This window comes from Brassica rapa, chromosome A09, assembly GCF_000309985.2.
Source record: "Brassica rapa cultivar Chiifu-401-42 chromosome A09, CAAS_Brap_v3.01, whole genome shotgun sequence".
NCBI lineage: Eukaryota > Viridiplantae > Streptophyta > Magnoliopsida > Brassicales > Brassicaceae > Brassica > Brassica rapa.
The window spans coordinates 340,459-364,568 of NC_024803.2; the positions used below are offsets into that span (position 1 = coordinate 340,459).

Below are 24,110 nucleotides of genomic sequence, written 5' to 3' on the forward strand. Positions count from 1 at the left end.
TAAATTAATATTACGCTAAAACAAAAAAAAAATTGGGTTAATCTAATAAATAGAACCATCACAGCACCATGTTAGAGCATTTTCAACTCACTGTTATATTTTTTATTCTAATTATTATAATAGAGAAAACTTATTTCAATTCACTTCTATTTCTTTTTGTGAAATAGAGATTGTTATTTCATCTATATCTAGAGAAACAAATAACATTCATCTACTATAAAAGCATGTTTAAAAAATATTCCCTTCAACTTTTTATTTTTATAGTTATGGCTAAAAAAATATATTTCTAGAGAAATATAATTTTTATATAAATACAACCATATTTTTATTTACGTAATGATTTTTGAAAAGAAATCTTTAGTTTAAATAGTATAATATTTTTATAAGAATCTTACAAAAGTTAAAATAAATAGGACTAATTTTCAGTTTTCACAAACATAACGTGTTATTTGTAAAAGCAAATTATTATATATATTTTTGAACTGAAAAACAAACAAATTATTTTGAAAGGAAAAAATGGAAAAAAACGTTAAAAAGTAAACATATATCTATTATAAAGCTCCATTATTTTAGAGAAAAATAATACCCCTAAATAGTTCTACATAAACAAGGCAAAAACTATCGTTGAAATTATTTTTTATAGTTCTTTGCTGTTTTAAGACAGTTTAATTTTTTATTAATTATTAAACCTTTTTATACAAAATATCTCCTTCAATTCACATTAACTAATAAGTTTCCACATCTATCATTAATTATGAACGATCCACGAGCAGTGGAACAATCTGTATTTTACTATTTAAGCTCTTTGATACTCAAACTACCACGTCATCAGTGGAAAAGTTGGCAGACACAAGTTGAGAACATAAAGGTGACAATAATGACAATTGGTCCAGAAAACTAGTATGTAAATTTAGAGATTAACCGAGCTTACCAAATTACTGGTTTAGTAAAGATTTAACTTGTATCTTTGTAGCCGTAGAATTTATATTATAATTTATCTTCTTTATGTAACCATAATTGTAATGATTAATTGTTAGCGTTCATTACAATTATGTATATGTTTCCTTTCTCTTATTTAAGACTTATGTTAACCTATCAGAAAATTTATTTGAGTTATTTTGGTAGCAAATTTTCAATATTATAAGAAAATAGTACGTTCAAAAGAAAAAAACTTAATTTATGGTATTTTAGACAATTATTCAGCATAATATATGATATTTTAAGATATTTTATATAAGACTATAAATATTAGAAATTGTGTGTACATATATTATACACCTTGTATTTGCCAAAATATGTAGAAGTGATATTTATATTTATTTATTAAATGATTAAAATATATTAACTTGAATAAATGTGTAATTTTCTATAGTTATAAAATATAGATTGTATAATTCTCTAAAACAACGACTATTAGATTTTTTTTTCTAATAATGCTATAAACTTATATTTTAAAACTCATTAGAAATGAGAAGTCTAAAACTTAACTTATGTTAGAAAAAGAGAAAAAAACATAATGTTATATTTTTGTTTGCAGTTCTTATAAGATAAATAGCAATTTTCATACACAAATTCATAGTATTATTGAAACAAAACGAATAACTTATATTTATAGACCAAAATTTAAATTATTATATTTAAAAATAATTTGGAGATAAATTTAATAAAATACTATAATGGTTAGATCAGAATAGAAATGAAAAATGTATTTGTTAGACCTGTTTATATTTGATACATATTTAATGAAATAACATGTAAATATTAATTGTAAAACATTCTACTCATTAATTGTAAATTTATTTTGGAAAGTCAACTTTATTTTAAGTTTTTAAATATTGATTTAAAAAATAATTAAAATTATGTCATGTTGATTAGAAAATAATTATTTATATGATTTTAAATATGTGTCAATATTATGAGTAGTTGTAACATTTAAAAAAAATAGTTTCTTAAATTTTACAAATTTATTTAGAAAATGTGATTTTTGTAGTTCAATGTTTAAAAATAAAATTTAACATTTATGTGGTCATTTTAAATGATAACTGCAACACATATAAATATTGAAAAACAAATTACATAGTTTTTAACTATAATTTAATTTCACATATTAAAAATATTTGAAATATTTTTAGTTTGCAAAATATATCAAAACAATTATACAACAAACAAATCAATCATAAAACTAAGGGCTAGTTAAAATATGAGATTCTATTGATGTTCGGTTATTTAAGAAATCCTAAAACTAAATATTGTTAGATTAAATAGATTTCATTATGATTAAATAAATTCAATTATGATTTAAATAAAAAAACATATGTTTTAAATAAGGCAATGACATGGATTTGTAAATAGTTTTTAAACACAAAGTTACCTCAAAAAGGTCATATTCTTTTATTAGTATAGATAATTAAAAACAAAAAGACATAACACTTGTATAGTTGTATGTTTTAAATAAATTTAAAGATTTAATTTTTTAAGAAAATGTTGTTTTTGAACGCTAAAAGGGGTAAAACAATCTTTTTAAAGCAACTAAAAAAGACAAGTTAGCCAAATCCAAACATAGATTTGAAAACATTACTGCAAATGTAACTAAATAAAAACAAACGAAATCTTATTACAGACAAAAACAGACAACAAAAAAAAAAAAGGAAGAAGCGAAAAAGACAGAAAAGCCCTCAGAAAACATAAATATATATTACATGAGGGATTTTAAAGACCTTTCCTTTACGGGCTTCCTCCCTCTCTTCATCTTCTTCATCGCCATTGTACTCTTCATCTTCTTCCCATGTCCAGTGCTTTGATCGACTACGTCATAGTCCTCTTCCATAAACTCAAACCCATCGAAGCTACTACTCCCATGCTCAAACGCCGCCGTTTTAGAACTCTCTTCACCACTACTGTTACTCTTTTTGCCGCTCATATTATCTTCGCCACCGTTTTTATCATCACTCAGAACAATCTTCTCGTCGTCACCGGAGCCGCCTCTTTTTCTTCCCCACCGTGGGCCGAAACCAGAGTAGTAGTAAAACTCGTACGGATTATTATTAGATGCGGCGGTGGAGGAGGCTTGAGCTTTCTTGCCCGAACCACGTGGCCGTCCGCGTTTAGGCGGCGCTGGCACCGACACTGCCGCTTGGTAGTCGTCGCCGGAGGTTTTAACCGGCGAATGAGGCTCCACGGAGTGTGATTTTTTGTCACTGTCATCGCTCGGATCTTCAACTTCCGGCGAACTCTCCGGCGCAATGAGATTAAGACGCTCGTCGGTGTGATTATTTCCGAAGGAGTCATTTAACCTGGACGATAGATAAAAGAAGAAAAGAAAAATAAAAGATAGGTCGAGAAATTGTAACCGGGTCGGGCCGCATTTTGGATCCGACTCCGGTTCGGGCGAAATGAAATTACCCGAGTATCGAAAACAAGGAACACGAGGAAAACCCTAAAAAAACACCGAAGCAGACAATAATCAAGAATGGTGAAATGATTCGAGTGAGAAGACAATAGATTGTTACCTCCGGGCAGCGCCATTTGAATCTCCCAAGCTCACATTCCCATTAAAGTTATCTTCTCCAGCGAACTGAGTGAAGTGGAAACGCATTGTGATAAAAAAAAAGAAAAAAGAATAATCGGAGCCAGAGAACGAAAGATAGTTGGAAGGAGCGAAATAATAACAACCCATTAACCCTAATCGACAAACTGAGAGACCCGGGTTCTCAAAATCCAGAATTTTAGGGTTCTTTGGAGTTTCCCGAATAAAACAAAACAAACCCTAAAAATGCTGGACATTTGCGGGAGCGAAATCGAAATGAGATCACGTATTGGTGTGAATTGAATTACCTGGCGAGTGAGAGAGGGAGAAGAAGAGGACGGAGAAGGAGAAGGGAGGAACCACGACGAGTCAATTAGGTTAGTTAACTCGGCCGCACCATCGTCGTTGTCGTCGTCGAGGGAGGAAGTCAGAGGAACCACATCCCATGGAGATTGGTTCAGAGGACAGACATATGTCTCCAGTTTATCTCCGCCGTAACCTGCTGTCGCTAAAAGCATCGAAGACAGCTTCATGTTCTTCCTAATCCTCATTTTACCCCTAAAACAGACAACACAGAGAAAAACCAAACCAAACCAAAGTTAGAAGATAGCATATATATTATTACAACACTCAATATATAAATATATATATATATATATATCTTTCAGTCACCACGTAAGCGATTCACCTCTTCTTCCCGATAGCAGTTTTTTTTTTCTTTTTCTTTTGGAGTAGATCTCACAGAACTCGATATGAGAATTTTTTTTTTCTTGTTTATTAAACTTTTTTGTTTGCTTTTCTCAGCCCGTCATATATTTCCATTTGACATTGTTATTGGACTGAGTTACCCTTAGGTTTTTCTTTGAATCTCTATTCTACCCTGTTGCAGTAGAGTCGCAAAAATTAAATTAGAAAAGCTGCCGCTAAATTTTACCAAATTTTAAGTTACGAAGAGAGGAAAATCACATGTAGGAAGACACACGATAGGTCCATAACATCTAAACTCATTTTTATCATCTACACTCCGATTCGCTTGTTGATTACACATAATAGTTTGAAATTTTGAATGTACCGTACCGTCTGTACTTATGATGTTCAATCCAAAGTAAAACCAAACTAAATGACGAAATGATTTGGATTTAATAATACCGGAGAAATCGAATGGATGCCACTTTAGAAAATCTGCAGTATATGGATAAAGTTTAGTAAACCAATCAAATAGAATAAATAAAAAATTAATTATTTAAAATATAATTATATAGCTATATGTAAATTATATTATAAATTGATCATTTATAAATATTTATTCTATTGATATGGTCTTGATATTTTAGACATGTATTTTAATATTTTGTTATTTTAAGTTGAAGTTTGTTTTCATTTTAATTAAATTAATTAAATATAATATTTTTGATAACTATTTATTGTAAATTTTAGTTATTTAATAATATTATGATATTATTCTATTTTTATTTTTGTTTATGAAAATTATCATACTTATTAACTTTTATTTTAACTATTTTAAAATAATTAAGTAAAATAAAAAAAACCTTATATTTAAAAAATTGAGGACTAAAAATGTTTTTGTGTTTTAATAAATTTAATTTTTAATCATATAAACTAAAATTCAAAAAATATTATAAAAATGATAGATATAGTTATGATTTTTAGGTCTGAAATCGAATAAACCGAAATTATATAAACCCAACAAACAAAAATACATATAACTTTAATTTGGTAGCTAATTTTTATGAATTTAAATACCAAAAAACTATAAAAACTGAATTGATACACGAATCGAACACTTCTAATTGTACCTTACTTTTTTCTTAACATTGTTAACTACATGAATATATCCTTTGGAAATTTCATAGTCTACTATTTACTATAGTTTGCTGGTTAGAGTCCACGGTTTCATGCAATCTAACGATTTATTCAACTAAGTTAAATTTTTTTGCCATGCTCCATCCGCCTAACAATTATTCCAGTTAGTCGGTTAGACAAAGGAGTTTTAGAACAAGGCATAATACTAGTCTGGTTATACTGTACCCTGCCCCTTTTCTTTTTACTTTGTCAACTACATAAAACTATATATATCTCATTTGAAAAATATATGAAATATGTTATGTTTTTCATATACTATAATTTGTTGACTGAAGTTCAGATGAATTTGAAATATATTTTTTCAGTTAAATCAAAATATTTGAAAGATGCTTTATATATCTAAAAATAAAAATAAAATTTCATGTATCACATTTGGTAATAAACAAAAAGATGCAATAGTTTTCTTTTTTCTCGGCTACAACCATTTTTCGGTGAGGAAATTTTGAACGCAGGTTACGGCGTATTCGGTACTACCAAATCCAAACCATTTTTTCTTCGGTATATTCGGTACTACCAAATCCAAACCATTTTTTTTATTTGGTTCAGTTCGGTTTTAATTGGTTCGGTTTTATCGGATTGAACACCCCTAGTTCTGTGTTTTAGAATTTTTTTTCGCCATTTGGTAAAACTGAATTTAGAATCATTATTTTAGTGTCGAAAACTTTACTACGATGAAAGTTAATACAAATGACATAGGCTTTTAGAAATACAAATGATGAAAGTTGTAACTATATGAAAGGAAATTTTGATTACTCTCCAGTCTCCATCAAAACTGTTTAATTTCTTCTGTTTGCGTTACCATTGTCGTGAAATTGTTTATATATCATGTAAGTTTTTTATGCCATCAATATATTTTCCCTATATTTTATTTGTTAGGAAAAATAAATCTCATTTTATGTCAAAAAAATATGTGTATCTCGTATACTGTGAATCTGCAAGAAATCAAAAATCATTTCCACATTAGTTAGGGGTGTTCAATCCGGATATCGGTTCGGTTTCGGTTCGGTTTTTTTCGGTTTTCGGTATTTCGGTTAGTAAAATATAACTACCATTCTAAATCCATATTTACTTCGGTTCGGTTCGGTTTATATACCGTCGGTTTTCGGTTTATTCGGTTTTATACCAAAAAACATAATTATTTTGTTTGGGATCATATTATATGAATTTTAGAGTCATATTGTCAACACAGTCATTTATTAAAAATATATTACATGTTCAAATAAATGAACAAAAAAAGTAAAAAATGCTTATACCATCAAATAAAATAATCAAATCTATAACTAAAATCAAAGCTTGAAATTTTGAAAATAAAAATATGAAACAAAACAGAAACATGAATGAAAATTTTTTCCACTCTTCCATATTTAGTGTTCATTAAAGTCATGCTTTTTCAATTGAAAATTTTCCATTAATTATTGTCTATCAAATTTATAATCTTCATATTAATATAGTGAAGACTAAAATAAATCAAAAAGATCAAAAAAGACTTAGAAAATAAGATGTCTGAATTGCGATGTATTGTTATTTAGTTATAGTTCAAGTGTTTTACAAATTAAGATTTTTTATTACTATAAAATTATGGTAATAGTTATTAACACAAATTTAACTTATGTAACAAATAGATTTTCATGTATTATTATAAAATAGATACATATTTACATGTTTTTACTTTTAATCGGTTTTGTTCGGTTTATTCGGTTTAATCGGTTATATACCAAACCATATCCAAATCCTACGATTTTTATAAAATTATATCCATTCGGTTTATATGGTATATACCAAAACCAAACCATATTATCTATTTCGGTTCGGTTCGGTTCGGTACGGTTCGGTTTTACCATATTGAACAGCCCTAACATTAGTTCATGTTACCCCCACGAACAGCTTTGCAGTTTTGAATATACTGTCCCCTCCTTTTTTTGTCAATGACATAAATGTGTTTCTTTTTCTTACGGAAATGTATTATCCTTTACTATGAAACTCAAAGAAATGGACTCGTCTATCACGTGATAAAGAGACAACTGGTCACGTGAGGGTGTGTTTGACTAAGTATGCAGACGAGATTCCGCCGTGAAGATTAACTTACGGGGTAATAAAAATCTAGAAAGCCTTCTAAGATGGTGAAACCACGAGCGACAGGCGAGAGAGTGGCGAACACGTGTGGCCCACTTGGGATGGACGAAGATAGTGATGCTATGAGGCAACAATGGTGGTGCGCTCGGGGAAAAATCCACCGTATTATTTTTGGAGGTCCATAAACTATTGTAAGTATGTACTAACGGAGATAAAAAACAAATCGTTCATTTCAAAATTCACATAATACAGTACTCCACTTCTCGATTTAGACCAAATCGTTACATAAGGCAATACAATGGTTAAATACAGAAAGATGCTGAATCTTAGGGATCATTTTCACAATATATATAACACGTTTCAGAAAATTAAACAGAAAATTACACAAAGAACCACACAAAAGAAAAACAAGATCACACAAAGAAGAATTATGTATGTATATAAACAATATGCGATTATCACCAGCTGAAACTGATAGATTGAAAGTGAAGATTCTCAGCCAAACCAGAGGAACAAATGTTCGCCACTTCTTGTCTCATCTTCTTCGGACCACATATCATCACTCCCACGCTTGAACCTTTGGTATCAAGTAGAATCTCTGTTTTCACACCCATATTACAACAACAACAAATATGTAAATTTTGAGTATATATATTAAACTGAATAATATGTATAACTCACTCTTGAGGTCTGGCCTTTCACCGAAATGGAGGTTGGTGCATTGAACAAGTGATTCTTTAGGAGTACTCTCGATTTCTCTGTCAGTCCATAAGCTGGGAGACGATGTTGGACTTGGTACGTCGACGTTTTGGACCTGTTTGCTGCCCTCAACCTTGTATTTCTTCTTATTCCACAATACAGCTGCACTTGACGTCATCATGATGCTAACACATAGGACCAAAAGATAAAGGATGGATCGTGAAGCAGCATTGTACTTGCTCTTGTTTTGATCGATCGGGTAAATGTAGTATCTTGTCATGACGCCAACGACGATCAAGAAGATTATGAAGGAAGATGAGAGGATAGCGGCGAGCCAGAGCCATGAGTTTGGTCCTAGGATTGCTGAAATTGGTCGGTCTGAAGGACTTGGCTTGAACCAGACGGTTCTGATCTTCTGTGTTTCTTCGTCGCTTGGTTCATTATCTTTGGTGATGAAAGCTTCGATTTGGATATTCAGGTCAGATGATAACTTGAGACCAGATGAAGGGAGGATAAGGTCAAGCATAGCGATGTCGGAAGCCTTCTTGAACGCGCAAACCAGGGTTATTTTGGGGGTTTCACATGTGGTTGTTGTTTGGGACATGGCGATCAAGTCGCGGATAATGGATATGAATGGAGTAATTCCGCTGCCTCCGCTAACCATAACCAAAGCATCATGCCTGGAAGCAAAGAAGGAAAAAAAAAATCGTTGTCAAGATTACTTGTGCAGCAAGAATATAACCCTAAACCGACTAGTTTAAAACTGATCATATATATTTGAACAAGCAATTGTTTATTTACCTTAAGAAATCTGTTGAAACAGGACCATAGGGTCCTTCGACAGAAACAGAGAGGGTACGGTCAGTATCATGATCCCAAGTAGAAAGCATCTTGTAAAGCTTGGTAGACCATTTCCCTTCACTCTTGATCACAATGCTTAGCGTCTCTGGTTCGAGGTTACTGCTTGAAGTAATCGTAAATGGATGCCATTGCAGCTTCGATATGCTCGGTACGTTCACAAACAATGTGCTCGTCGGATTATACATCAATTCTGTTACACCACGTATATTTAAAGAGTGCCAAAAACCCTCGAAAATCAATCCAAGCCTAATCTTATCAAGGCCTAGTCCAAACCGATCCATATAAATCCAAATTTCTTCTGAACTAAGCGAGAACAAGCATACTCTATATAGCTCATAAACTGAGGCAAGGATCTTATATTTAACATGCAATATTGATTAAGAGCAGGGGCGGATCGAGCACTCTATTTAATATGAAGCACCCATTGTAAACAAATATTTAGTTTAAGAGAAGTTACATAAATTTTATGATTATTAAATGAAAAAATAAAAAGTAGTGTGGGGCATATGCATTTGGCTAAGAATCTAAGATTAAGAGACTTACCTTTTCAATCAAAAAAAAAAAAAGAGAGACTAACCTTTGGCTTTGGAGAAAGTGAGCTCCGCGGTGTTTGAAGAAAGAACACGTGCAGATAACAACCGGACATTGTCACGTGACTGTAGAAACCTCAAGAAACGATCGACCATGAACATATAGAAACCGGGTAAGACGATAAAGCAGAAGGCGATGCCTACATGGAGTACGTAGAAGAACATGAAGATGATGTAAAGGTAGTGACTATAGAAGAAAACTTCAAAGAATCTCCTTCTAATCGACGGATATGAGGTGGCCCACATCACAAGTCCAGACAGCAAAGCTATCTCTCCGGCAATATTAGACATCTCTGTCTTAGACCAAGTCACCATCTGAGAGATTTCATGCATGGAGGCCCAATAGACAACGAAACAAAGGCCATGAACCGTGAATATGGTCATGAGCAAATGACCAAGCCAAATGTGATATTTGATGCTCGACTCTGACGTTAGCCCTAGAACCGGAAGCAATGATGACCCACGCACCACCGGTATGAACAGGAAAGCTAGGCATGCGTTACCCACTAGCCCAATCCTTATTGCCATTGCCTCCAACTTAGCTTGCCATCTATACACGTAATTAATATCATTACATTATGAACTTGTGTTTTGAATATAAATTGAGTTGAATTGTGTCATTGTGTGAAAGAGTGCTTACATTTTTTGGTGAAGTTTAGCGGCTGATTGAGGTGTAATCATGGGGAAAGCATTGCGCAAGTAAATGAAGAAGTTCCATAGAAGAAGAGCCACAAACATTGCCAAGAAAATTAACTCAGTTGCTGAGACTATCCCCAATGGTCCTTTGACCAACATTGGCCTTCTCATGGCTGCCAACACGCCTCTTCCAGTTGCCTTCTCCCTGCTACGATCACATCGTTAAGATACATCTATTTCTTTTATTTTCAAGCACTGAGTTGATATTAAATCGATCAGTTAGAAGTTACCTAATGAGATGATTATTAGTCTTTTGTTTCTTCAAGTGAAGGTAGAGACACCCCAAACAAGCCAAGAGGAGCATAGGGAACATTAACATGAAAAGGGTCAAGCCTGCATGCATGCCGTCCAAACAGAAACAGTTATAAAATAATGTGTAATTTGAATATAAAAATTACTAAAGGGAAAAACAAACAAACAAACAAATGTGTATCATATATACGATAATACGAACCTGCGAGACCAAAATAAGTCGAAAAGCCAAACTCAGTACGCATGACAGGCAACCACTTGGTTCTATAGATTAAGGTTGGCATGAGGATCCAAATGAAGACATATCCAAGGAAAATCACCAGCATTAAGAGCTTAATCAATCCCTTAATCACATCTTTTAACTCATCTCCCGATGATGGGGTTTTGGCCGAGACTCTTGCACTCTTATGATCCATATCCTTACTCTTAATTTTGATCAAATGTTTGTTGTTGATGAGAGGACAAAGAAGTGCATGTATATATAAGAGACTGGATATGGTGTAATTAAATTACTCGTACGGAATAGGTAAAAAGTACTTACTAGTGCATGGTTCAGGCATTTTGACTCTTTCCATGGATATCATTGAGTTTAAATTCATTATTGTCGATATGACGTAAATTTGTATCAATATTGAAGTGAAGGGGGATTCAAAGAAGATTAGTCTAAGATTTGACTTTGAGGAAGAGGCCGAGGACCATGCAGCCTTTGTCGTTCAGAAGCTATTCAATAACTAATTGTTACTTTCAAGTTAATTTAGTATTCGTTTGAAGATACTGCATGTGTATATATGACGTAATAATTAACTTGTTAGGTTCGGAGGTGGGGATCATGCGGTACGGCAACGTATGATGCGCCGTACCCTTCTTCTTTTGCCAACGTTTGAGGATATCATGACATCACCGTGGCATTTGACCCTCTATAGCTTTATTTCTTTTCAGATGTTATGACATCTACAAAGAAAAGTCGACGACGCTGCAAATTCTAAAGGACAACTTCGCCAATCAGATTTAGATTTTGTTGTTGTTGGTGTTGGATGTTAAAGACAATATAATATGCTAACCATTGCTTCTTTAAGACTGATAGACACTTAATAATATTCTTCAGAATATTCTTTAGTCTGTTATAAGTTGTTACGATGTAAAGGGAAGATCCCTGAATTGTAGTTCTCGAATGTACTATATATTGACATGTGAATACAACAGAAACATTCAAGGGAAATCATAGACTTTCATGGTATCAGAGGGTTATCGATACCTCTAACCTAAATCTCTTCCGCAACTCTCTCATTTCTTTCTTCTCTTCTTTTCTTACTCTCCTCAAATGGCAGCCCCCCCTGCAAATCTCGATCGCGCCTATGGCGTTACAAACATCAAACACCACATTCCTCTTGTGTTAGATCTCAATGACCACAACTATGACGCGTGGCGTGAGCTATTCTACCTTCACTGTCAGAGCTTCGACGCTTCTGGACACCTAGACGGAACGCTTCAACCAGCTGATGATAACGACACAGCGTGGCAGAAGAAAGATGGCCTAATAAAACTATGGCTATACGGCACTCTCTCGAAAGATCTCTTCCGCAGCACGTTCAAATCTGGAGGCACGGCTCGTGAGATCTGGATCCGTATCGAAAACTTCTTTCGAAACAACAAGGAAGCGCGCGCCATTCAACTCGATAATGAACTACGCTCAAAAGAACTCGGAGATCTGACGATCCACGCATATTGTCAGGAGATCAAATCAGTCGCCGACTTACTCTCCAACGTCGACGCTCCCGTGACTGACAGAACACTCGTTACGTACATGCTAAATGGTCTCTCTCCAAAGTACGACAACATAATCAATGTGATCATTCACAGACAACCGTTTCCGTCATTTGATGACGCTAGAAACATGCTGATGCTAGAAGAAGATCGACTCAAACGAAGCAACAAACAATCTCTGCATCATAAGGAAACGTCTTCATCAGACAAAGTCCTCACTGCTTCCGTCTCCAACAATGATCACAAAAGCTCACCGTCGCAACACCAACATCAACAAAGTCAACGCTCAAATCAAAACAGGGGAAGAGGCAGAAACAACAGAGGTCGTGGACGAGGCTACTATCACCAACGTCCTCCCACTCAACAATGGAATGCTCCGTTCTGGACCAATGGCTATCAAATGTGGCCACAACAGCCGCAATACACACCTTGGATGCAAGGAGCTCAACAAAATCAACTGCAACAAGGTCTCCTTGGACCACGCCCGGTTCTACCAGCACCCGCTCCTCAGCAGCAAGCTCACAACATTAGTGGTCAGAAGTACGAACCCACGATGGACTTTGCAACCGCCTTCAACACAATGACACTAGTCGACCCCAGTGACTCACAGTGGTACATGGATTCAGGGGCAACGGCTCATCTGTCAAACTCGTCAGGTAACCTTAAGTCTACATTTGACATTAGCACCGGAAAGATCGTAACGGTTGCCAATGGATCGACCTTACCAATTCAAAAAGCTGGTTTTGTTTCTTTTCCAACTAAATCTCGTTCTCTATCTCTCAACAATGTCCTAGTTACTCCTTCTATCATTAAAAACCTTGTCTCTGTCCGCAAGTTTACTCGTGATAATGCTTGTTCCATTGAATTTGATCCATTTGGTTTCTCTGTGAAGGATCTAATGAGCAAGAGGACAATTCTCCGCAGTGACAGCACCGGTGATCTCTATCCGGTTTTCCCTTCTCAAAATAAAAGCCTCAATAATCATTCTGCCCTCTCGGCGACAACCTCAAATATCTGGCACTGCCGGTTAGCTCATCCAAGCAATCAACTTCTAAACTCCCTTTTGTTTTCTTCTGCTTTACCTTATAATAAAAGAGACAAATTTGGTCTCTGCAATGCTTGTCAGCTTGGAAAGCAAATAAAACAGCCTTTTTCTCCTTCTATATCAACTGTCACTGCTCCCTTTGAGATCATCCATTCTGACTTATGGACATCACCTGTTCAAAGTTTAAGCGGGATCAAATATTATATCCTCTTTCTAGATGAATACTCACATTTTCTATGGGTGTATCCTCTCAGATCAAAAGCGGATGTCTTTGCCAAATTCCAGCACTTTGTCGCCTACATAAAAACTCAGTTCTCCAGTTCTATCAAATCTCTCCAATGCGACAATGGCAGCGAATTCAATAACAACAAATTCCATTCTTACTTCGCTGCTAATGGAATAAATTTCCGTTTCTCCTGCCCCTATACCTCCCAACAAAACGGAAAGTCTGAGCGTATGATTCGAACTATCAACAATGGCATCCGCACCCTTCTATTTCAAGCTCAACTCCCACCCACCTTTTGGGTTGAAGCCCTTCATACCGTTGTCCACATCCAAAATATCCTACCCTCAAAAGCCATCCAAAACCTAACCCCGTTCTACAAACTCTTTACCAAGAATCCCAAATATAACCATCTTCGTACTTTTGGATGCCTCTGTTACCCAAACCAAAACAATAACCACAAACCAAAACTTTCTCCTCGTTCCTCGGCCTGCATCTTTCTAGGCTACCCTCAAAACCATCGAGGATATCGCTGTTTCGATCTCTCAACAAAGAAGATCATCATATCGAGACATGTTCATTTCGATGAACAATCCTTCCCTTACAAAGAAACACAAACAAAACTTTCGTCAAGTTATGACTTCTTCGATGATGAGACAGAACCATCTCCTCTGTTTCGTGCCATTCTTCAAAACGGTTCTCCTCAAATCCCTCTTCCACCGGAGATACCCACTGTATCTACGGCGCCAACTCAAGCTGTTCCACAAGCTACTGAGGCTCCAAGGCATACCATGACCACTCGATCGAGACATGGAATTTCAAAGCCTAAAAAGATTCTTTCTCTTCTCACTGAAACAAAATCTCCCCTACCAAAAAGCCACTTGGCTGCGCTCAAAGATCCCAATTGGAACCCGTCTATGTTTGACGAGTACGATGCTATTATCAAAAGTGGTACTTTTGAACTTGTACCGAGACCACCTAACGCTAACGTTGTTCGTTCTATGTGGTTGCACAAGCACAAATACAATGCAGATGGGACTTTCAAAAAGCACAAGTCCAGGCTCGTGGCAAATGGAAAATCGCAGGAAGAAGGGATAGACTTCACCGAGACATTCAGTCCAGTTGTGAAGCCAGCTACCATCCGCACGGTTCTACACTTGGCGCTAGCTCAATCTTGGCCCATCAACCAGTTAGACGTCCAGAATGCGTTTCTCCATGGTACCTTAGAAGAGACAGTTTACATGTTTCAACCCCCTGGCTTCGTGGATCCAACAAAACCAAAACATGTCTGCAAGCTCAAACGCTCTATCTACGGCCTCAAACAGGCTCCACGTGCGTGGAACGCAAGGTTTGTCTCTTTCATCACCAGCCATGGCTTCATTCAATCAAAAAGTGACGCTAGCCTCTTCATCTACAACAAGGGCAAAGACAGGGCTTACCTACTCCTATACGTAGACGATATCATCGTCACAGCCAACACAAACGTCCTCCGTGATGGTATCATCGCAAGCCTCAAAAACGAGTTCCCGATGACAGATGAGGGACAGATCAACTCGTTTCTCGGCATCTCTGCCATCTTCAACGACAAGGGCCTCTTCCTCAACCAAACTTCATACGCCAAAGAGATAATTGAACGTGCAGGTATGAAAGACTGCAAGCCTTGCAAAACTCCCGTTGACGTGCAATCCAAGCTATCGGACAAAGACGGCGCGCCATTGACAAATCCAACAGAGTACAGAAGCTTGGCTGGAGCTCTTCAATATCTAACCTTCACGCGACCGGACATCTCCTACGCGGTACAACAAATTTGCCTCTTCATGCATGACCCCAGGGAGCCACACATGAAAGCACTGAGACGCATACTTCGCTATGTTCAAGGTTCAACTCATCACGGACTTCAACTCTTGAAGAAACAGAAAATGGCGTTGATAGCTTACTCAGATGCGGATTGGGCTGGCTGTCCCTCCACACGACGTTCTACTTCAGGCTACTGCGTCTTCTTGGGCGACAACCTTATCTCTTGGTCAGCTAAACGACAATCAACGGTGTCCCGTTCTAGCGCTGAAGCAGAATATAAGGGAGTTGCCAATGCGGTAGCTGAAATCTGTTCCCTAAGAAACCTCCTACTCGAAATGGACTGCCCGTTAACGACGGCTTCTATTGTCTATTGTGACAACATAAGCGCTGTCTACCTATCTTCGAATCCAGTCCAACACCAACGGACAAAACACATAGAGATAGATATTCATTTCGTGCGTGAGAAGGTTCAAATGGGTCAAGTACGCGTTATTCATGTTCCATCGTCGCTACAATATGCCGATATATTCACAAAGGGACTTCCATCGACCTTGTTCTACAACTTCCGTTCCAGTTTGGGCGTCTCTACACCCGACGATCAAACTGCGGGAGGATGATAGACACTTAATAATATTCTTCAGAATATTCTTTAGTCTGTTATAAGTTGTTACGATGTAAAGGGAAGATCCCTGAATTGTAGTTCTCGAATGTACTATATATTGACATGTGAATACAACAGAAACATTCAAGGGAAATCATAGACTTTCAAAGACACACGGGCAGTGTTGTTGACGTCATCAGTAGGGGACCAACTTCCCGGCTCGCTCCTCCGGGCCTATACTTAATCTTTTTCTACAAGCTATTTTCTTAATTAAGTTTAGGGGGGGTTATTGGAACATGAATTTCTGTGGAATTTGATGATTTTAGTAGTTGAGATGATTTTACAAGTTAACTAGATTTAACAAATTCTATCAAATACTTTTACATAGATTTTCATTACTTGTATATAGAATTCTATTGATTGTTATTAATTTTTAAAGTAAGAAATTAATGGTGGTAGAAAAAAAAGGAAAGAAAATCATTTCAATTAAGGCAATTCTTAAACAACTTTTAAAAAAGTTTTTGTCACAAAAAAGATCTCAAGAAATAAAATGACCAAGAAAATTTAATTTCTACTTCTTACTTCATAGATATATAAATAATTTAAAATAAAAAAAAAATATTTTTTATATAATTTCGAAATATATGTTTTAAATTTGAATTTTTGTAAAAAGAATTTGAACTATTATTTTTGAAATGTTTTTTAAAAAATTCGAAAGTGCTTTTTAACACTATTTTTACAATTTTTATTTTAAATTTTTAATATTTTTTTCTATTTTCTTAAGTTGTGAATTGTATTACGTTAAAGTTGTGATTTGTATATTATTTCATTCTTCAATTTGAGTTTTTGTATGTGAGTGTATTTTATTACATTGATTTCAAAAATCTTATGGGTATAGATGATATTCTCAAAATTGAGTACTATGAGTAAAAACAAAGAAAATTTACATCCCAATAACAATAGATTTTAATAGAATCTTAAAATCAATGAAAACTAAACTATTTCAATAATAAAGGATTTTGAGTGGTATTTAAAAATCATCACCCCAATAACAATGGATTCTATTTAGATTTTAAAAATTCACAAACCAATAATAATGGAATCTCAAAATTTAATAATTCCTCTAGAATTCTTTGCCCAATAACCCCCCCCCCCCCCCCCCCCCCCCTCCTTAGTCTTCAAAAATATTCTAAATTTTGTACTTTAATATTAACTCTTTTCAGTACTGGATTTAAAATTTTAGTTTTAAGAAAATATTTGATAACTGTTTCTTATAGAAAAAATATATATTGACAAACATTTTTTGAGTAATTGCAAGATACATAAACATTTTAATACAATCGTTAACACACAAAAATAGAAGAAGAAAGTTCGATAATTCTTTTAAAGTTTATTTTGTAAGTATACAATGTCAATACAGTAAACAAACAAGCTAAAGAATTTCTCATAAGAAAACAAGTTGTTCTTATAAGCCATGTGAAGTAACAGATGAACTACTTATCAGAATAAGCAACAATTTCGTCATTTTCACAAGCTGTCACATTGATCACCATAGTTCCCTTCTTCGTTGTAGGCAATAACCGACAACAATCTCTCCGTGGAGCCTATAAGCATTGACATTTACATATAGCTTGTAAACTATGGAATAAATTTTCATACATAGTAAATTGAACAAAAGCAAAAATGAGTGTGTACGTACCTTAGTCCACCTATCAGGGTTAGGCTTTTTGTAGACGAAGATACGATTGATATCAGAAGGATCTTGTATTCCCCACTCACATTTAGGATTCCATTCATTGTGCCTCAAATACTCGCTTATCGTTGTGCCCGAAGAAGAATCATTGAGCGCACGAGACAAGTAAAACACTCGGGGACGCTGACAATCAGTGTATGTTACAGGACGTGTGTTGAAAGCAACATTGGTGAAATCGTGGCGTTTGTGCCAGTCGTTGAATGTGCGAGTGGGCACTTCCATCATCCTTGCTGGCATATAAGTACGTGTGACATGGACTGTGTATCCCCACGAGATAGACATTGTCCACTGACGGGTTGTGTCGTAGCATATGGACTGTTGGACGAGGCTAGCTGAATCAAGCTTTGCTGGGATCATGAGTCTCTTTACGGCATTGACTCGGTTTGTTCTTGGGAATATAGGCTCTACTACGTCTAGGTGGTGGATCGAGACTATTGGCACTTGTGGATGAACTGATAAAAGACCCAAGAGATTCCCGTACACATCAAACTGTTGAATATTACATAAAAATAAGACCGACATTAGTAACATGATTAGCTGAAACATCATTACTTCTATAAATTTGGATCTCTAGCTAATCAAAATACATCTTGTTGACAATTTAAAAAAAAAAACAAATACATCTTTAGTTATTATTTGCTTAGTGGGAGTTCAATCGTTGTTTAATTCTTAAATTATATAGTTATTGGTTTATAAATTTTAGTATTATTAAAAGAAAATATATTTTTAACGGAATCTACTTTTATTAGTTTATAGGTTTTGATATTTTATATAAAAAAATTGTTATTAGCCTAGTAAGCGAATCAGAACTAACCGAGACGATATTTAAAAAAAATCGATGTAAGCTATCAAAAAATCGGTTTAGATGTCCGCATATCCAATAATTTCATATAAAGCTATCTAAATAGCACTTGAATATTCTTCTATTTTTTAAAACTGTTGGAGAGCATAAATTTTGATGAATTTAATAAATATACAAAACTCTATACAAATCTAACATAAATCTATGAAATTTCATAAATCTCTTAGCTTCTAAATCATCTAATTCTGACAAAGTTGAATTCCAGTAATTCTCAATTCTTGTTTAGCTAACAAATAAAATAATGGAAAATGAATCAGATCACGGATTTTAAGTTTTCTTACATTTTCATAGTATAATTTTCGCCTGATTTTACTCGGTAAAACTAAAACCTCAAACTTATTTTTTTTATTTTTTAAAACATAAAAACCCAAAATAGGAAAAAAAAAAAAAAAAAAGGACTGACCTGATGAAAGCCAGCTTCTCTGGTGAGAGGAACACCAATCTCGGCCATGCAAGCATGAATCCGATCATCAGAACCATAGAGATCAGAGTATCTCTCAATACACCGATCTTGTATCTTCTCCAACGCCTTTGCCAACGGATAGCTTATCGCGAAACCACCTCCTCCATAAGCCATTCCGTATGAGAACTGATGCAAATTTTGCAAATGACTCTCTGAGGGAGCTCCGATGTAATAAAACTGCTTATGATCGTATTTCCTCAAAACCCTTAGCAGATTCTCAGCGAAAAACACAGTGTCGTCGTCACCCATCACAACCCACCTAACGTGTTTCTCGTGTTCAGTTCCGTTTAACATTCTCACCGTCTCCGACACGATTCTTGTGATCCTTATGGCTGACCTGTGACCGCTACGATAACGGTACTTAAAACTCGACGTGTCCGAAGAGATTTTGATCTCAGGGAAGGCCCAGGAGGGGAAGGACGAAACGGTGTCGTTTACGGGTTTGTCTAGCCAGACAAAACCTTTCATCTCTCCGTTTGGTCTCCACCACGTTTTCACGTATTCGCTCCGACGCTTCCACAGACTGGAGGACGCGGCGATCCCGAACACGATGTGTTTAAGCTCTGTCTTTTCGTCGGGTTGTTGACCGGATCCGAGGCGCATAACAGGTACAAGGAGAGAGTTGGAGATTCTAGAAGGAGAGTAAGGGTGTAAAAATGTGATGAAACTGAATGAGTATAAAAAATATGAGAAGAAGATGAGGAGGATGATGATGGCCGTAAAAGAGCATGGTGATGAAGATGACAAGTAAAATGAAAAAATGGGTTTACTAGATTTGTCAAACGAAAGTGGCCTTTGATCTTTGTGTTTGTTATCTCCCATCTTTTATTGATAACAAAGAAAGATTTAGGGCTTTCAAGAAAGAAAGAAAACTACACCACCGTCTTTCTTCTCCTCCAGGTGATGATGAGATTCAAGGTTTTCTATAAGAAATGGAGAAAATGTAACTGATTTTGGCACTTTTTAATAAATAATAATAATTACTCATCCTATGAAAAAGGAGGTGGATTTTGTGTCGATGCAGCATTGGTTATTTATTTTAAGAAAGCTCATTGGGAAAGAAATAAAAAACTTCCTTAATGTAATGGCACAATTTGGCTGAATCTCACCGTAATAATTGCACAACAACACTGGTCAAACATCCAAAATTAATGTAATAATCACTTTTCAATTTGGCACGAAATCAAATTCATAGTGAATATTATAATAGTACCATATATGTGCCTAATTTTACTATCATTACTGGAAAGAAATATCATCATAAAATTAATCGTGATTTCATACCGATTAAAGTTGACTTTTATACGATAATCTCTCCGCTTCAGCTTAATTGCCTGGAGTAAAATTTTCGTTATAAACTGAGTGTCGATTTAAAATTTTAATGTAAAATATCATCAACTTTATATGATCTATAAATTTTTATATTTTCCAATTTATTTTACTATTGGTTAAAATGTGATTAGATGTATAATTGATGGTTTTCTTATTTAGAAAATATATAAAATTTAAATATTTTTGAATGTGCGAAGAAATCGACAAAAAAAATAAAACAAAAATTATAATTTCTAAACCTATAAATTAGTGTGATACACGTACGTTACCTTAACATGTGTCACAAATACACAAATAAAAATATAAAAGGAAAATATGTAAAATATACATAAAACTTAAAAATATGTTAAAAAGTATATAATATTGTAAAAAGATTTTTAGAAATAATATAATATATACTTAATATATCGTATAAAGTTTTTAAATATTTAATAAGCTTGCTTCTTGTAGTTTTGAAAAATAATAAACTTATGTAAACTTCTTAATTATTTAATTAAAATTTTCGATTGTGATTGATAAAACATAGTTAGCAAATAATTGAATATATTGATAAAATATTTTCAATTTATACTAAAAAGGATTTTAAATTTTAATATTTGACTTTATTTTGAATAAATAAAATTATAATTATGTAGGTCATGATCATTGGTGATTTTATATAATACGAATTTCGTGAAATGAGCGAGGATGGCACGTATTTGCTACGATTAAAAAACCTGGTGACGTGTAGACGTTAGATAGTAGACACGCTTGGCGGTAAGCCGGTAACAATAACATAAAATAGAAAACGTCACGTAGCCCATAAACGGGAACTAGAAACCTGTTGACCAACTGAACATTAAAGCCGTCACATGGATAACCAAATCGAACGGTATTATATACCGAAAAGAATAATGTCACCGGTTTTCCCGTCTCTTTTACTAACTTGTTTGCCAAGCTAAGATGTTATCCTTAGGTTTTCCGGCCAGAATCTTATCTGAAAGTAGCTATCGTCAAAGTCTCTCGAGTTTGTAATAGTTGATACCAAAATGACATTTTGAGTTGATATGAACAACCTGAGGATATTCAGAAGTTTGATTTGTCTTTCAATTTCACCTTTTTAAGACAAGATATTATATAATTTGACAAATTTTGTTGGTTTATCGAGTGTTCGATGGGGGGAGTTAGGTTATCGCTTCCCAGATGACTTAGCCTGTGGGGGTAGCTCTTCAATCTATCCTGACATATGGTGGAGTAGGAGGTGTGTGTGTGATGCACTCTATTTCAAATTCATTTCTTTTGCTGAACCTATTATGATTAACTGCTACGGACACCAGAAACATCTTGTCTATGTTTTCCAGCCTGCATTTTCTACTGATTTTAAATATTTCCTCGTTAACTAATCAGTTTTTTTTTAATCTGCCTAAAAAGGAGTGGCCACTGCTTTTGCTGCAAAGACATTCTCTAACAAGACATTTGCTTGTGTAAATACTACTATAATAAATTAAATAAAGGTGGCGCTGTTTCTGCTCAGGGTGTATTGTTTAGATGATCCAAACCCAAACCTGGCTTTTACTTAACAGAGCATCATATGATAACATGGGTGTTGTTGGGTGGGAAAAAAACTAAACTTAAAACTTCAGGTGGTATCATTGACAAGCTTTGGCCTGGATGTTAGAGGATCAATTTCAACTCTGAGCCCAATTTCCCGGAGCTGAGGCACATCAACAGAGCCCTGCATCTCCAACTCTGCCACCACTTTCTGGTTCTCTTCGTTCCCTTCCAGGAGGTTTCTCACGCACCACAAGCCCCACTCTCTCAAGAAGGGGTTCTCATCGTCCGTCACGCACTGCTGCAGCATCAAGAACAGCCCATCTCTCTCTCTGATCTCATCTTGTACCTCTTTCCTTCTGTACGCACAGTTCCCAATCACAGCCACAATATCCCTCCTGAAGCCTCTGTAAGGACAAGGCTTTCCAGAAGAAGGACTCTGCTTTAGAGCCTTCTTTATTGTTGTTGGAGGCTCAAGTTTTCTAAGCAGATCGAGGAGAAGCTCTATTAGCCCAGAAGACAAGAGCATGTCGACATTACCACCACTTGAATCGTTTTTAAGCTCTTCGATGCTTCCTCCAGCGCAAGCGTCCCTTATTACAACTAGAGAGTAACCCATTACGTCGATAACAGCTGAACCCGTTGGAAGCTCAGATGTTTCAGCCGAAGCAAAATCAAAAACTTGAACCGATTGGCTGAGTAACCCAAGAACGAAATGAGCTGTATCCTTGGGGATAGACACTTCTTTCAACCGCTCATTAACAATGTCAGACACCATACTCAATAGAAAAGCGTGGTCTGATGTAAATGTGGAGTCCTTGTGGTTGGCTAATTTGGAGAAGAGGCCAGGGAAGCAATCTCCTTCAACACAGAGTCTTGAAACCAGAAGCTTGAGCCAGTAATATTCAACAGACCCAACTACAAACAATAAAACAACATTTTGCACACTTTTAGTTGGTTCCTAATCTGATGAGCAATGTCTAGCATTGGAACATACTCTCACCCGCCCGCATAGTCTCAGCAATGATGTTGAGTCCATCATCGCTGGAGAGCTGTGAAGCAATCTCTGAGCTTCCATCAAAGCAAACATACAAAATCATACACAGAGGATCACACGTTTCAAGCCTCCTTACCTTAGCGATCGCCAAGAACCTCTCCGGGAAAAACCGCAGCCACACGTCTCTCTGGCGATTCTCTCCCATCACTACAACGTTCGCCAGGACCTGCAATCCGAACCTAACAGTCTCGGCATCTCCAATCGCCGAATCCAGCAGCTCGGAGATGACAAGAGAACCGTTGTGATCCACGAAAGCCTCCTGGTTCCTCGTCTCTCCTGCGCATAGGTTACGGAGGACCTTCAGAGAGAGGTTCAGATGATGGCGGGAAGACGGATAGGGGAGAAGCTGGAGAAGAGCAAGGATCGATGGAAGAATATCCGCCTTGGAAGCCAGATCGGAGCGGCCAGAATCGGTCTTTGAAGCTTCTATGAGAAACTGCAAACATTCGTCTAGAGAGTGTGAGGAATCCGATGCAAGGAGCAGGGGCTGAATCACTTGTTCGGGTATAGAAGCTTCCATTGTTGTTGAGAAGAGAAGAAGCTTGAGAGACCGCCTTAAGTTTTAGGGCTTATGCTCAGAGAGTCAGAGTGGAGGGGTAATTCTGTAAATAACACTCGAGTCGAGTTTCTGGGCCTAGCAGATTAATAGTATGGGCTAATAACCCTATCAACTAATGAACTTTTCTTTTTCTATTACTAAACGAAATCCAACAATACGTGCTAATATAAAATAACAATAAAATAAAATTTTAGAATACGTTTTGGAGGTTGGAACAAATGTTTAAAATATAATTACAAAGGCACATATATGTTTTGGTTATTTTTGTACTACGACCCGAGAGAACTTGATTATTAGGTTAATAATTAGTATACAACTATCTAATAGCCCAAGCTGTTTTATATATGGGTATAATTAGACTAAATTTTTTTAAAACAAATTTAACCTTAATGAATAGGTGCAATAACCTTGTTTAAGTAGATTTTTCAAGAATGCTTCTCTTTTAATAGAAAAGACTAGATTTTGATCCGCGCTTAAAAAGTACGGGTTTATTTTTGAAATTATATAAATTCTTCTTATATAATTTATATCTAAGATAATGTA

General features: G+C 35.4%; 4 protein-coding genes across 9 annotated transcripts; all 4 read right to left on the bottom strand.

Annotated features, from left to right (window-relative positions):
- Positions 1-2,502: 2,502 nt before the first annotated feature.
- Positions 2,503-4,844, bottom strand: LOC103836931. Of its 2 annotated transcripts, none has more exons than XM_009113250.3 (4): positions 4,199-4,844; positions 3,835-4,084; positions 3,510-3,574; positions 2,503-3,293 (listed from the first exon to the last, which is right to left on the bottom strand). In XM_009113250.3, the coding sequence occupies exons 2-4, from the start codon at positions 4,075-4,077 to the stop codon at positions 2,696-2,698; spliced, it is 906 nt and encodes a 301-aa protein (XP_009111498.1). In that variant the 5' UTR covers positions 4,078-4,084; positions 4,199-4,844; the 3' UTR covers positions 2,503-2,695. The 2 variants fall into 2 exon arrangements, with proteins under 2 accessions (XP_009111498.1, XP_009111497.1); XM_009113249.3 differs by having other exon boundaries at positions 4,215-4,834.
- Positions 4,845-7,068: 2,224 nt separating this feature from the next.
- Positions 7,069-11,049, bottom strand: LOC103836963 (ferric reduction oxidase 2). Its single transcript, XM_009113289.2, has 7 exons — positions 10,784-11,049; positions 10,560-10,662; positions 10,274-10,474; positions 9,621-10,183; positions 8,984-9,233; positions 8,165-8,862; positions 7,069-8,081 (listed from the first exon to the last, which is right to left on the bottom strand). Exons 1-7 carry the CDS (start codon positions 10,995-10,997, stop codon positions 7,942-7,944), a joined length of 2,169 nt encoding a protein of 722 aa, XP_009111537.1. The 5' UTR covers positions 10,998-11,049; the 3' UTR covers positions 7,069-7,941.
- Positions 11,050-16,790: 5,741 nt separating this feature from the next.
- LOC103836932 lies at positions 16,791-21,645 on the bottom strand. 2 transcript variants are annotated; one of them, XM_009113251.3, is made up of 3 exons: positions 19,030-21,645; positions 17,711-18,253; positions 16,791-17,615 (listed from the first exon to the last, which is right to left on the bottom strand). In XM_009113251.3, the coding sequence occupies exons 1-3, from the start codon at positions 19,909-19,911 to the stop codon at positions 17,505-17,507; spliced, it is 1,536 nt and encodes a 511-aa protein (XP_009111499.1). In that variant the 5' UTR covers positions 19,912-21,645; the 3' UTR covers positions 16,791-17,504. The 2 variants fall into 2 exon arrangements, with proteins under 2 accessions (XP_009111499.1, XP_033134895.1); XM_033279004.1 differs by having other exon boundaries at positions 16,791-18,253.
- Positions 21,646-21,875: 230 nt separating this feature from the next.
- On the bottom strand, positions 21,876-23,738 carry LOC103836933 (ataxin-10). Of its 4 annotated transcripts, none has more exons than XM_033279005.1 (3): positions 23,085-23,738; positions 22,949-23,003; positions 21,876-22,869 (listed from the first exon to the last, which is right to left on the bottom strand). In XM_033279005.1, the coding sequence occupies exons 1-3, from the start codon at positions 23,526-23,528 to the stop codon at positions 22,040-22,042; spliced, it is 1,329 nt and encodes a 442-aa protein (XP_033134896.1). In that variant the 5' UTR covers positions 23,529-23,738; the 3' UTR covers positions 21,876-22,039. The 4 variants fall into 4 exon arrangements, with proteins under 4 accessions (XP_033134896.1, XP_033134897.1, XP_009111500.1 ...); XM_033279006.1 differs by having other exon boundaries at positions 22,955-23,003; positions 23,085-23,728; XM_009113252.3 differs by having other exon boundaries at positions 22,949-23,729.
- Positions 23,739-24,110: the final 372 nt, after the last annotated feature.

What these genes read in the sequence shown, in the direction of transcription:
- LOC103836931 (XM_009113250.3), bottom strand. Translation starts at nt 4,077, where the DNA reads ATGAGGATTAGGAAGAACATGAAGCTGTCTTCGATGCTTTTAGCGACA. An exon ending in CTCCCTCTCTCACTCGCCAG is followed by an intron (nt 3,575 to 3,834) that starts GTAATTCAATTC and finishes CACTTCACTCAG; the next exon opens with TTCGCTGGAGAAGATAACTT. An exon ending in TCAAATGGCGCTGCCCGGAG is followed by an intron (nt 3,294 to 3,509) that starts GTAACAATCTAT and finishes TCTATCGTCCAG; the next exon opens with GTTAAATGACTCCTTCGGAA.
- LOC103836963 (XM_009113289.2), bottom strand. Translation starts at nt 10,997, where the DNA reads ATGGATCATAAGAGTGCAAGAGTCTCGGCCAAAACCCCATCATCGGGA. An exon ending in ACTAATAATCATCTCATTAG is followed by an intron (nt 10,475 to 10,559) that starts GTAACTTCTAAC and finishes TGATCGTAGCAG; the next exon opens with GGAGAAGGCAACTGGAAGAG. An exon ending in GTTTCAACAGATTTCTTAAG is followed by an intron (nt 8,863 to 8,983) that starts GTAAATAAACAA and finishes CTTTGCTTCCAG; the next exon opens with GCATGATGCTTTGGTTATGG.
- LOC103836933 (XM_009113252.3), bottom strand. Translation starts at nt 23,528, where the DNA reads ATGGAAGCTTCTATACCCGAACAAGTGATTCAGCCCCTGCTCCTTGCA. An exon ending in GACTATGCGGGCGGGTGAGA is followed by an intron (nt 22,870 to 22,948) that starts GTATGTTCCAAT and finishes TATTGTTTGTAG; the next exon opens with TTGGGTCTGTTGAATATTAC.
- LOC103836932 (XM_033279004.1), bottom strand. Translation starts at nt 19,911, where the DNA reads ATGGGAGATAACAAACACAAAGATCAAAGGCCACTTTCGTTTGACAAA. An exon ending in GAGAAGCTGGCTTTCATCAG is followed by an intron (nt 18,254 to 19,029) that starts GTCAGTCCTTTT and finishes AATATTCAACAG; the next exon opens with TTTGATGTGTACGGGAATCT.